The sequence below is a fragment of the Anser anser genome (assembly GCF_964211835.1).
Source record: "Anser anser genome assembly, chromosome: 1".
Classification (NCBI taxonomy): domain Eukaryota; kingdom Metazoa; phylum Chordata; class Aves; order Anseriformes; family Anatidae; genus Anser; species Anser anser.
In genome coordinates this window covers 189,995,825-190,007,996 of record NC_139720.1, presented here as the reverse complement: position 1 = coordinate 190,007,996, position 12,172 = coordinate 189,995,825, and the positions used below count along the sequence as shown (strand labels likewise).

At 42.8% G+C, this 12,172-nt stretch overlaps 1 protein-coding gene across 6 annotated transcripts in view; it reads left to right on the top strand.

The window, feature by feature from the left end:
* The window catches only part of MTUS2 (microtubule associated scaffold protein 2), a 298,437-nt gene that overhangs the window by 221,736 nt on the left and 64,529 nt on the right, over positions 1-12,172 (top strand). For 5 of the 6 annotated variants that reach the window (XR_014588415.1, XM_083849406.1, XM_083849404.1 and 2 more), the window contains one exon: positions 35-196. The exons of the other annotated variant lie outside the window; for it this stretch is intronic. Coding sequence is in view for 4 of the 5 variants with exons in the window: in XM_083849406.1 (XP_083705532.1) it covers positions 35-196 (162 nt within the window). In the remaining variant the exon portion in view is untranslated. The remainder of the gene's footprint in view (positions 1-34; positions 197-12,172) is intronic. 6 annotated transcript variants of the gene reach the window in all.

Below are 12,172 nucleotides of genomic sequence, written 5' to 3'. Positions count from 1 at the left end.
AGCTTATAATTATGGCAACTTCGGTCTCCTGCAGGTTCCAGCTTTGGAAATGAAGAGCAAACCACTCCTAAGGCATCTGCACCTTCTAAAGATGTACCCAAGGGTAGCAGCAAGAGTACAACGCAGGTATCGAGCAGCACAGCGACTCCACGCAGGAGCTTACTTCCAGCACCAAAAACTGCCACTGCACCTGCTGGTATGTGTTCCAAACTTGTGTACCTGAAATAGCACCTGCGTTAGCCCAAGAAATACAGAAACCTTTTCATGATGCTATTTTACTGCTTACTTAGGTAGTCCAGCAAAGTGAAAGTCAAGGGAGGGGGTGTCCATCACAGTCAGGAGTGACTGTCTCTTACTGTCAGAAAACTGTTTAGGTCCATCTTCTACTCTCACTAACTGGGAAACAGACCAATCTGTCAACACAATATATGAATTTCTGATGACCAGACAATAGGTGGCACCATTTTTTTTCCCTTTTGATTTTCCTTCATTTCTTTATTTTTTTCTTTTCTTTTGATTTTTCTTTCCTCTCTGCTGGTCCCTAAGTTACATCATTTCAGGCTATAGCAGTAGTTGATTAGTATCAGATTTGCACCTACGTATCTCCAGCAAAAACCTTTCTTTTCCAGCTAGTGATAATGGCATGATAAGCTTTAAAGGGCTATTTTCACGTTTCTGTAGAGGAACTTTTCTGGCCTCCAGGGTGTTTTTGGTTTTTTTTTGCTACAAGCAAGAAGACTGCTAGAAATCCTGTGCCTTTTACTACTTGTGTAGCCTCACAAATGAGTCATTGCCAGGGAGGTTTCATTACTGGGGCACTGCCATGAGCTGGAACCAGAGTGTTTGGTATGCAATCATGCTAGTGTGGACATGCAAAATCTAGTCTAGGCAGGACTAGCTAAATAGCTCAGGCTGTCATCTCTGAGTTTGCACAGCTTCCAAGTCTCAGACCCACACAGAAGAGCAGAAATTGCAAAATAATCCAAACCAATATTGATCAGGAGGGAGGTTCCCAGAAAAATAGATGGTTTGCCATCACGTTGGGGAAAAGAATTACTGAGGGTGGCTGAAAGCTACATTTGATTTTTAATTTAGGTTTTTAATCTATGAAATTGTTTAATTTATGAAACAAAAGTCCAATCTTCTGCTAGATTTTAATTCCTCTAGAGACAAAGCTAAAAAATAAAAAGCAATACAGCATTTGGACTATTATGAAGAATTCTCCCAACATCTGCCATCCAAAGAACTTTTGTTTTCTATATCATCACTCAGTCTCTGTGTACTTTCCTTCAGACCATTTGTTATTGTCTCTGCATGACCCTCCATTAACCATGGGTATGTTTGTTTCCGTGGGGGCACCCAAATGAAAACTCTTCAAGCTGTCCGTGCATGAACTTGTGAGCCTCAGCCCATGTAAAGAGCTCTTACTGCCATACTGTGCCTGAGTTAATAGTCCAAGTGGAGACAAGGCAGCATAACTTCTGAATTGAATTTACTTCCCTCCAGCCTGCCAAGTGTAGTGAGGAGTCCTCGTGTCTGTGGGTGCATGGGTCCACATAGATGGGCCCTGTGTAGGACGTGCAGTGTTCAGGCTTGCATGGCAGAGCAGTCAGCTTTGTTCTTCCCATTACAAGGCTGTTAGTCTGACTCTGCTGTTGCTTCACAAGCTTTTTTTTGCAGCCAAGAAGCTGTTAGTGTGTAGAACAGGAGGCAAGTTACAGTCCAGCAGCCCACCATGGCCCTTCCGTGCTGTGGAGATAGCAGGTGTGATGGGGATTTTTCCGTATACGTGCTTTTGCAAGCCACAGTAGCAGAGAGCCAGGAGGGATGCTCCCAGAATGTGTTAGATCCATCACAACTGGAAAATAGTTGAGAGAGCAGCCTTGAAATGACTCTTCACTGCTCTGCTGGGCAGGGGCTCCAGTGGCATACCCAGCTTCCTCCCAGCAAGGCACTTTGTGCCAGCAAAGACTGGAGCCCATTGCCACCACCTCATTGGATTTACAGTCTGGTCTTGATAGGGACACTCAGTCAGGTGAGTACAACTGATTCCTGCTTCATTCTGGAAGGAAACTATGTATGTAAAGTAAGGGTACCTGGCTGTGTTATCAAACGCAGATGCAGAACAGGGACAGCTAGCAAGTTTGGAAGGTGGTTGTTGTACCCAGTGGGCAGAAGCAAAAGAAACTACGTTAGTCTGGTGTAATTTTTGTATAATTCAGGTACCTGCAGATGTATCTGTGGTCAAGTCAAAATTTTTTTTTAATTAGACTAATGTTATGGTTCCTCACAATGATAAGTATCTGATGGAAGCAAGGACCAAAATAAATCAAAGCAATGATAACGACAAGTATTTTTTAGCAAGTCTAATCCTGCTTCTCTTGCAATAATGTATGAATGCTGTCTGCAGATCCCACTGTGATAGGGAGCCCTACAGAATGTAAGGTCTTCTCTTTAAATATTGTTTGGACAGTTTTGCACATCTTTTAAATGATGAAGCACAAGACCATCTCCTTAAAATTGAACTCTTCATTAAATTGGAAGGAAGATGCTACAGATCAAATGAAGCAAGTGGATAAAGGGCAGCGAAGTGTTCATATTGCTTTGGGCTTTATGATCCCAGGCAAACAAAGGAATCTAACAAAAGCTCTTTACAACTCTGTAGACCCCATATTTTAAATATGTCAGAGAAAGCGCATTGGTGTGCTGAAAAAGCCAGTGTCCAAAAGGATGTCCTGGAACAGATTGGGTCTAAAGGTTGAAAGACTGTACAGATATTGTAAAAGGTCTGCTTGTACTGCCTTTGCAAAGTGGAAAGTACAACAGCTGGCACAGGCTGGCAGTCTGTGCTGGGCAAGTCTGGCATTAAAGCTGGACATCACAGAGCAGAAGACTGATAACAATAAGGGAGCAGAGAGGTAAAATCAGTGTTTAAAAAAAATTTGAAAAGGTACTAAAAGTAATCCACCCCCCCACCCACCATGTGTCTCTGATGCCAGCATGTTTCCTGTGAAATGAATGCCATGCTCGGGAAGGCAGTCAGCAGCAAAGAAACTTTCACCAGTGCTCCAAACTGAAAGGAAAGCAAGGGGAGCATGCAGCAGACAACTCTAAGCAGAGCAGGGATAAAATGTCTTGAAAACAGCAGAAATAATAAATTTATAATAATTCTACCAAGCTATTATCACATGATGGCAATTTCTTGCACAGAGAATCCAAAGGATAGGAGAGTAACTATGGCATAGGAAGATGGAATAATAGAAGAGAAAATACTCAAGATGTTCTCAAATTAATGGAACTACAGATTACCTTGTTCCAGTGATGCCCCATGTTGGATGCCTCTCTATTGAAAGTAGTCTTTGTTCTCAAAGGGAATGCAAGTACAAGAGACCCTGACTCCAGTTTTGAGGATAGGTATAGAGCGTGACTTTGCCGGTACTTTCATTTAAATGCTGGATCCAGGGAAGATTCAGAGTGTCAGCAATACATCTCAAAGAAGTCTGAGCTGGACATGGGTTATCATGTCTTATCATGTTTTATCATGTCCATGGTTAACACCATCAGCCCTTCTTTAATAACTGTGTAAGATATCCAGCACTATGATGCCAGGGTAGCCTTGGAGGATGAAAGGGTAGGTGGTTAGCCCCTTCCTGGGAAGGAAGGCCTCAGCCTTGTGGGCCTGCTTGTTGCTTACCTTTTATTTGAAGCTGGCTCATCAGGACAGCATCTGCAGAAGGATGATTGGTGAGGCACATGTCTACCTCCCACCTCAGCGCAGTTTCTCCACAGCAAAACAGGCAGCAGCCCAGACCCCCATGGAGTCATGGCTGGAAGGAACAAAACCACCACAATTTCCTTTTCCTTTTTCACCCTGTGGCAGGAGACAAGACACTGCACAGAGGCTGTGAAGGAGGAGAGAGGGATGGTCTCTGCCATGGCTGGTCCAGGGATGAGTGCTGAGTGGAAGATGTAAGCTGGGTGTGAAAGACATGCACTCTGTTTGTACCATGTACCCCTCCTTATGTAGTGGGGAGAGTCCCTGCCTCCAACAGGAAGGACTTTTGACACAAACCAACACCATTGTGAAAGTAAGGCATATTTTCCCATAAGAGAAAGAGAATAAATAACATGACCTTAGGGTGAATCTTGCATTAAGTAAGAAGTCACCAGCCCCATTCAGTTGACATCAGAAGGCTAAGCTGTCCTATAACCAATGCTGCTGAAGTCAGCCATGTAATAAAACTTTTGAAAAGCAGAGAAAACATGATACCTCTGGTTCTTCTATACTTTCTGTTTACGTGGAGAATAATATGATAGATATTCTAGGTAAAATAGTCTAGCAGTCACCTAGTATTAATTGCAGTAGAGCTTGATGTTGCACATGCATTTTATAAGCACATATTTCCAACCTCCTGTGGAAGATATCGTGGTTACTAAACTAGGGTTTTTAGTTTCTGAAAGAGTGGAATGTCAGGTGATGTAAGAAATGCATTTGTATTTCAGAGAGGTACATGATTTTAACTATGTATGAGTAAGAAATGAATTCAAAAAGGAGCATATCTACCTGTACTGATGAGTAAAAAATAACAAAAATCACACTGAAGCTTTCATGTGCTAGATGTTACCTGAGAAGAGTACCTGTGCTGCAAATTCTCATTAAAAAAAAAAAAAGACAGCTGCTTAAGAGAGATTATACTCCTGATATTGCACTCAAATTGCTTGACAAATAAATTGGACTACAGCATAAATCACCTTTAATTAATGAAAATGGATCCTTATAGCTGTTGCTTTGCAGTGATTCAGATGATCAAAAAAACTCTGGCAAGAGGCAATAGCAGTGGTAATTCATTGTCATGAAAATTGTTTTGAAAACATGAACTAAATGGTTTTTGACTAGTCTATGGAAGAATTGCAGTTAATTAGCATTCAGTGTCTTGCACAGCCATTGTTTATGTGTTATTAGACCCCTTTCAGATTCATATCTGTCAACATATAGAAGAAGGAAAAAAACACACACACAAAAAGAAAAACTACCACAAAAGAACAAAAAAAAAAAGAAAACATACTTGAGAGGAAAAACTGAGATAGATCTTTTAATTTCACTTAAAATTCTTAACTGTTTTGAGAAATGCAGTGATAACCCAACTAGTACTTACCATTTCTGTTACTGCTTCATATTCTGTTTAAAGACTTAGGTGGAAGTAGCTCTCCATCTGGAACTTTACACCAACTTCCACCTTAGAAAACATATAGGCCTCCTCCTTTCACACAGTGATAAAAATATGTGATCTTTGAGGCACACACATACTGAATTTTCTGTTTTAAATTTATCTGAAAATGTGGGAATATCTGCAGAAAGAAATGTTCAGAGGCAGCAGATTAACAATTGCTCACCCTCTTGGGGATCTGTTTTACAAACCCCATAGGTTAATGCCCACCGTGGGACAATTGAGATTCTAAATCAAACCAGGATCTAATTCTGTCATAATTTGGACAAAAAAAGAAAAAAGAAGAAAAAAAGAAAAGGATGCATATGGCCTAAAACCTCTTTCTGCAGTTCCCTTTCCGTGCTCAGGTTCTTCTGTGACTGTCTGGGAAGGTCCTAGAGTATCTCAATTTTCTGCAGACCTCAGGTGATCAATTAAGGTGGGTGGAAAAATGGCTAGAGCATCAGCATCAGGGTGTTGAGATCAGAGGTATGAAGCCCAGCTGGCAGATAGTTATTTTGGCATCCGTTAGGGATTGATACTGAGCAAATACTGCTTACCATCTTCATTGAAAACCTGAGCAATGGGATAGAGCACTCCCTCAGCAAGTTGACAGATGATAGCAAATCAGAGGGAGCTAGTCAGTATGCTGGAGGGTCGGGCTGCAGTTCAGAGGGACTTCAGCAGGCTGGAGAAATGTGTCAGCAGAAACTTCGTGATGTTCAACAAAGGCAGACGGTGGAGAATAATGCCGTGCAACAGGACAGGCTGGGGCCAGCTGGCTGGAAGGCAGCTCTGCAATGTGCCCTTGCAGGAAGAAAGGCCGGCTGTACACTGGGCTATATTAGCGAGAGCGTGGATCAAGTCATTTCTCCTCATTCAGCACTTGAGACCACTCACAATTGTGTCTAGTTTGGGGAATCCCAGGACAAGAACGATGTAACATACGATGTGACATACTGAAGTGAGCCCAGTGGAGGGCCATCAAGATGGTAAGATGGTCAAGAGCAGGCTGGATCAGAGGACTGGTCCCTCCAGCACAGGAGGTGTGTACAATTCTGTGTGCCAAGAACATCGTAGGCCCACACATGTAAAAATGCTGTGCCACCGATGTGTTATTGTGTAGCGTGGTGCTCTTTTGCACACTCCGGAGGAGTAACTTGGGGGAAGAGAGCTGAAGGGTAGGTCTTCTCTGGGGAACTGAGTGCCTGGCTCCCACGAGGACAGTAGGACTTGCATGCAATTCAGGGATAAAAAGGAAGTGTGTCTCAATCATTGTATATAAGGATTTGAGGTTTACATCTGACCACCTCTGCACATTTTTTATTCTCTTCATGTAATACAGCTTCCTCAACGGCCTCATCCCTGTCCAGTCTCGTTCAGCCACATCCTTCTCTCAGAATACAGAACCCCACAGAACTGTGCTGTGCTTTGATAATTTGGCTTACCTCCAGATACTGATACAGCTCCGGGCTCCCCTGTGTGTGCCCACACTCCTGATCCAAACTCCCAGCCATCAGGTTGCCTCCTGTTCCAGACCTCAGCTCTATCCAGCAGGCTGGACTTGTCAGACAACAGTCTACAAAATTAGAGAGCTGAAGGGTTTTATATTCCATATGTCTTGTTGTGGGGTTTTGGGGGTGTGCGTGTTACAGAATGCCTATTTCAGCTTGGCTATTATTTAATGTTTATCTCACAGACAAGTGACTGTTATTCCCCATAAGAAACATCATAATTCATGTGCAATGACAGTAGCAATAAAGAATTCACTTGAGCAGCTTGTTTCTACTTGGCCCATTAAATTAAAGACGATCAAAAGTATTGTTCAGAAACTAACCCAGTCAATTCCTGAGCTTTTACAAGTACCGGTAAATCATACGTAACAGGGCAGACTGCTAAATACAATCAGTCAAGATGAAAAATAGGAGGCCAGTGTTATCCCAGCCCTCACTGGCAAGCTCACAGTGTAAAATGTGCTTCTTTTAACCAGCTGCTGCAAAATGCAGACAACACAACCTCAACAGGAGGGAGAGGGATGAGCTCAGGTCAGTGTGAGGGGGGGGAAAATGAGCGCTGGAGGGCCTGCAGGATGGAGGGGAAGAGTCAGCTACTGCTGTGTTCTCCTTTGTAAACACTTTCCATTAAAAGCTGAGCAGTAAATACAGGGTGGTTCACATTTGTTCCTGTAACGGGTATAGGGATATGGAGCACTATGCTGCATGTGAAAGAGGGACATTCAAATGCAAATTTTCCAACCTCTTTCCCAGGAACTTCACTCTGAAACTTGCCGTAGCACAACTCTGTGAGGAAGTAACAATAAAATGCTGTGGGATCCACGTTAAATGACAGTAAGAGGAAGAGTAGCTATCTTACCTCTGCAGCTAACTTCAGGCGTTCTAAGTTAGTCTGAGTTTTTCTATTTAGTCCAAAGAACAGTTCATTTCTTCATTTTTTCCTTTACTTTTTTAATATCAGAGACTTCTCTTTTTAATAAAGAAAGAAAGCAATCACTTTGAGACAAGTTGCTGAAATAGCCCTTGTCCTTATCTTTTTTTTTCCTCATCAGATTGGCTTTAAATTTGAAACAAAAACAAAGGGAAAAGTACAAGCGTTAGCAGTTTCTAGTTCAACAAATACGTAGTCTTTCTTCTACATCTACTTACTTATTCAAAGCCTTTCAGTGTCTCATAGATCACAGGACATACAAAGTCTCTAGAGGGAATTAGACTGCTCTTATTCCACAGAATCCATCATATTTCCAGCTTTGCTCATTTTGTCTCAAGCAGTGCATGCGCGGATGTGTCATTACTCACCAAGGACATGACCGGCCATGGGTATCAGGGGGAAAAGCAGAAGCAAGCTCGAAGTGGCTATCTGTGTCTGTGAGTGACTGGAAACACTTCCTTGGGGTTTTTCAAACTCACAAAGTGCATTACTTAACTTATATAACACGCCTGAGAACAGCTGGAATCCGACCAAGTGCAGCCTGTCCCATTGAACTGTTAATGGTGTCTGCAGCATGTTAGGAGCTGTTTTGGAAAAAATACTCGATGTGTAAGGTAACAGAAAGTTTTCAATCTGAAATGTGTAAGCAGATTGAAGCCTATCTCATTGTACTGGCTTTTAAAGACTCAGAAAGGTACGTGTACATACACGTACATACATACATTCTGCAGCAGCCCTGGAGAAGACATCTCAGATAGTGTGTATTTAGTTCTTGTTCCTGGCTAGCATTCAGCGCTGATGAGAGAGGGGACAAGCAGCTTTCTTTGTCTGCTATCTTCCAGGTGATTGCTGAATGATTTAACATGTCTGAAGTGTTTTTTACATTTATTTCTCATGATTTTTTTCTTTGCTCCTTCTGTTCGGTTTGAAGCAGACTGTATGTTAATTAGGAAATGTAAATACCTTTACAGAACTGTGCATCGGGATGCATTCGTAATCACAGCAGTAGAGAACACTAGCAAGTATTTATGCTCACAGTTACCTTATGGCCTGAAATTTCTATTTCTGCATGCAAGAATAGCTTTTAAAAGAGAGAAAACTTTGAGAGATTTATACTGTCATTTAGTACAGAGTTAACTGGAGTTCCACGCTTCCAGTCTGCAGGCAGTAATAGAGTTTGAAGTAAAGTTTGTTCTTGGTCAGAATGAAGACACTTTAAAAAAAAATAATCAAAATTCAAACAGTGTGCAGCTTCAAGAAATGTATACTTGTGATGCTTAGTTTCCTTTTTAAATCGTATTTTACTTATTTTCTATTATTTTGATTGTATGGCCCATACCTTTTGACTTTTCCTACTCGATATGATGATCAGAGCATTATTTAAGGCTTTCCATGCATTCAAACCCATTGTAATGACCGAAATGTTTGCCTTGTATCCTAAGTTGCTCTCTTTTTTTAAGCATTTGGACAGACTATTTTAGACTTGAAATTCCAGATTTCTGGGAAATGAAAAATTCTGAACCCAAACTCTCATCATTTAGAAATTAATCTTCCCTGCAGGAACTTCTCTTGAAATCAGCAGGGTTTCTGAATGTTTCTCTTTTAACAAGCTAACAGTTGTTACAAAGGAAAGGAAAGAAAAAAAAAAAAAAAAACATTTTTAGGAAAACTTTCGGCACAAATTTTATCTGAAGTCTGATGCCAGGGACATCTCTTTTCTTAAGATTTCCTCATGGGTGGTGAGTTTAGCAGAGCAATAGCAGTTTGCTCCTGGGGACTGTCCTGTCTTTTGCTTTCTGCACACTTCCTAAATCCCTCCCTGCTAAGGAGGGCCACAGAGCAGCCACCAGGATGCTTCAGCTTGGAAAGGAGAACCCAAATAACCTTACAAACGAATGGACGGCAGTTATCTCCATTTACTCCCTTTGTTATTAATCCTTCTCTCCCACCCTTGCCAAGATATCTACTTGCCTCTTTGTCGCAACCTGCTTGAGGCTCACTCTGCTGATCTCTCCTGTGCAGCAGCCCCTGACGGGCACCCCCATCCATGCATGGCACTGGCTGCGATCCACAGACCTCACATTGCCCTCTGCAGAGTGATGGGGCTCTCAGGGATTTTTTGCTGCTTTTCTCTGTTTTGTTTTGTTTTGTTTTGTTTTGTTTTTCACCTGAGCTCTAATTGGGGAATTGTTGCTCCTTGCTTTGTGATTAAGGTTAAGAGCCTGAACTAATTCCCCAGGTGTTCCTCATTCAAAACTTCTCAAAACCAGAAGTAGTTAAGTATTTGTATGCCCCTTTTTACTGCTGAAAGCAAAAGGAAAACATACTTCTCCTACGATTCTACCACTGTATGTGCTTGACATTCGCTGTAGAAAAATTTACAGAGGAGCTTGATGCATGGCCCATTTACACACTGTATTCTTATTCTGAAAACCACAATAAAACCAAGACCTTACATCCATGGAAAAAGTAATGCTCAAATCTGTAACCTTATAAACTATATCTTATAAAACAAGCTCTGTTTTCATCTCACAACTCCCATCTCAGGTTGCTTTCACTCAGTCCTTAGTAATGACATGGCACCATAAACTTGTTTTATGTCCTGCTCTGTAGTAAAGTGCGGTGTAGCAGGTGGCAGATGCGGGAAATTTATGTCCTCAGTCACTTCGCTGCAGAAAGTATTCATCACAAACAAGAATCGCAGCCTCAACATCTCCAATTTACAAACAGCAGAGAAAACGGAGATGGACCAAACTATGAAGAGTTCGGTCTTTACCAGCTAGTGATGACTGATGGGGTGATTTTCCTGTGAAGGGTGGGAGGGAGTCAGAGAGGATGTTAGACCTCCTCCTGTGCCATCCTCTTGAAAATACAATTGGACTCAGGGCTTGTTTGTGTACCCATGCTCTTCCCAGGCATGCTCCACAAGCAAATGCTGAGACAGTGCTAGAAAACATGAACCACGGCTTGTGGTGCGTGGCGAATGCTGCATCTGCAGCTCGCTGCTTGCAAGTCCTGACCCAGGCAGAGGTGGAAGGGCGACCAAGGCATCAAAGATAAGCCTGATACTGCAGTTGTGACCAGCTGTGGCTTTACAGATGGGGGAAAGCTAGTCATCCAGTAAGTGTCCCTGAAAGTTATGAACATATAAAATTACCACTTTTTTTTTTTTTTACCCATATAAAATTACCACTTTTCTCCACTGTTGAAATAACCAGAGCACATTTGCACTGAGCAAAATGGAAGACACTGTTAGTTTTTGGACTGATGCTGTCTTTAGGCAGCATTAAAAAAAATATGGTTTTGTTTTCCTGCTTCAGATACTTCAGCTTCTGTGGGTCATTTTCCTGCAAGACTTCTGTGAATGTACTCGTGAGAGATGTGAAAGCTAATAAGGCAAACATTGTTTTTCCTTTATGAGAAATCTCTTCGCTTTTCCTCTGAATCCAGGGGCTGCCACACAGTCCTGCAAACTATGCAACCCCCAACAAACACTAACTGTTAAAAAGGAAACCAAACAGGAAAATACATTGATGTCTCAGGGATTAGCTGCTTCTTGTTGTTCAATCTTAATTCCTTGGGAGTGTTTTCTGCTTGAAATCCTGTGGCTGTGGCTGTGACTGGGCAGGGGTTTTGTGTTCACACACTCAGGATAGCCCCCACAGCTACTTTTGTGGCAGCTGTGTGGGCAGAAAGGGCAAGCTGAGTTTGTGTGGCTGCTCTGACTGCAGAGCTTGAACAACCAGCAGACCATCCTGAGCCTGTAACCAAGGAATCTCCCACTGCAAAAGCAAAGGAAAAAGCTAGCACAAAGTTTCTGAAGATCAGAACCCAAGAGAGCCCTGGGGCACCGTGTTGTCAGTGGGAAGGATGAGTAGCTACAGGAGAAAGGAGAAAGGCAGAGGTCAGAAGTAGTCTGGAGAGTCACAGAGAGGAGAAGAAGGAGGGCAGGCAGCCTGGCACATGCCTGGGTCACAGGCGAGCACAGCCCACGTGCTGGTTCAGCCTTGTGGACAGCAATGCAATGGTGTGGTCCCGCTGTGTCCTGCATCGGCACAGCGTGTTTTAGGTTTGTGCACTGGGTGTGTTGCACCTCTCTGTTCCTCTGCAGACATCGACTCTCCTGCCTGGGGCACCGCATCCAGCAGAGCCCTGACACCTCCTGCCTGCTTCTAGCTCTGCAGAAGCTCATGTCTTTACGGTATGAGATCTTCTTGGTAAAGCCAATCACTATGAAAGGCACTTTCTAACTGGGAAGGGTGATCTCTAGGGAAAAAGTTGCAGTGCCCTGCAGAAGAGGCAGGTGACTTAAGTCAGCTTTGCACAGTCCTACTCAGCTTCTCTTCCAGCCCAGAATGGCTGAGGATGCACAGCAGGGTAGAGACAGGACACGGAGCCCACGGTAGTATGGGCTACCTGTGTAGCTGTTTGTGCCTTAATGGCCACTGTGCAGATGGCCAAAGAACAAAAATAGTGTGTAAGGCTTTCTTTTGCCCTTCCCTATTGCTGTGCAAGTCAGC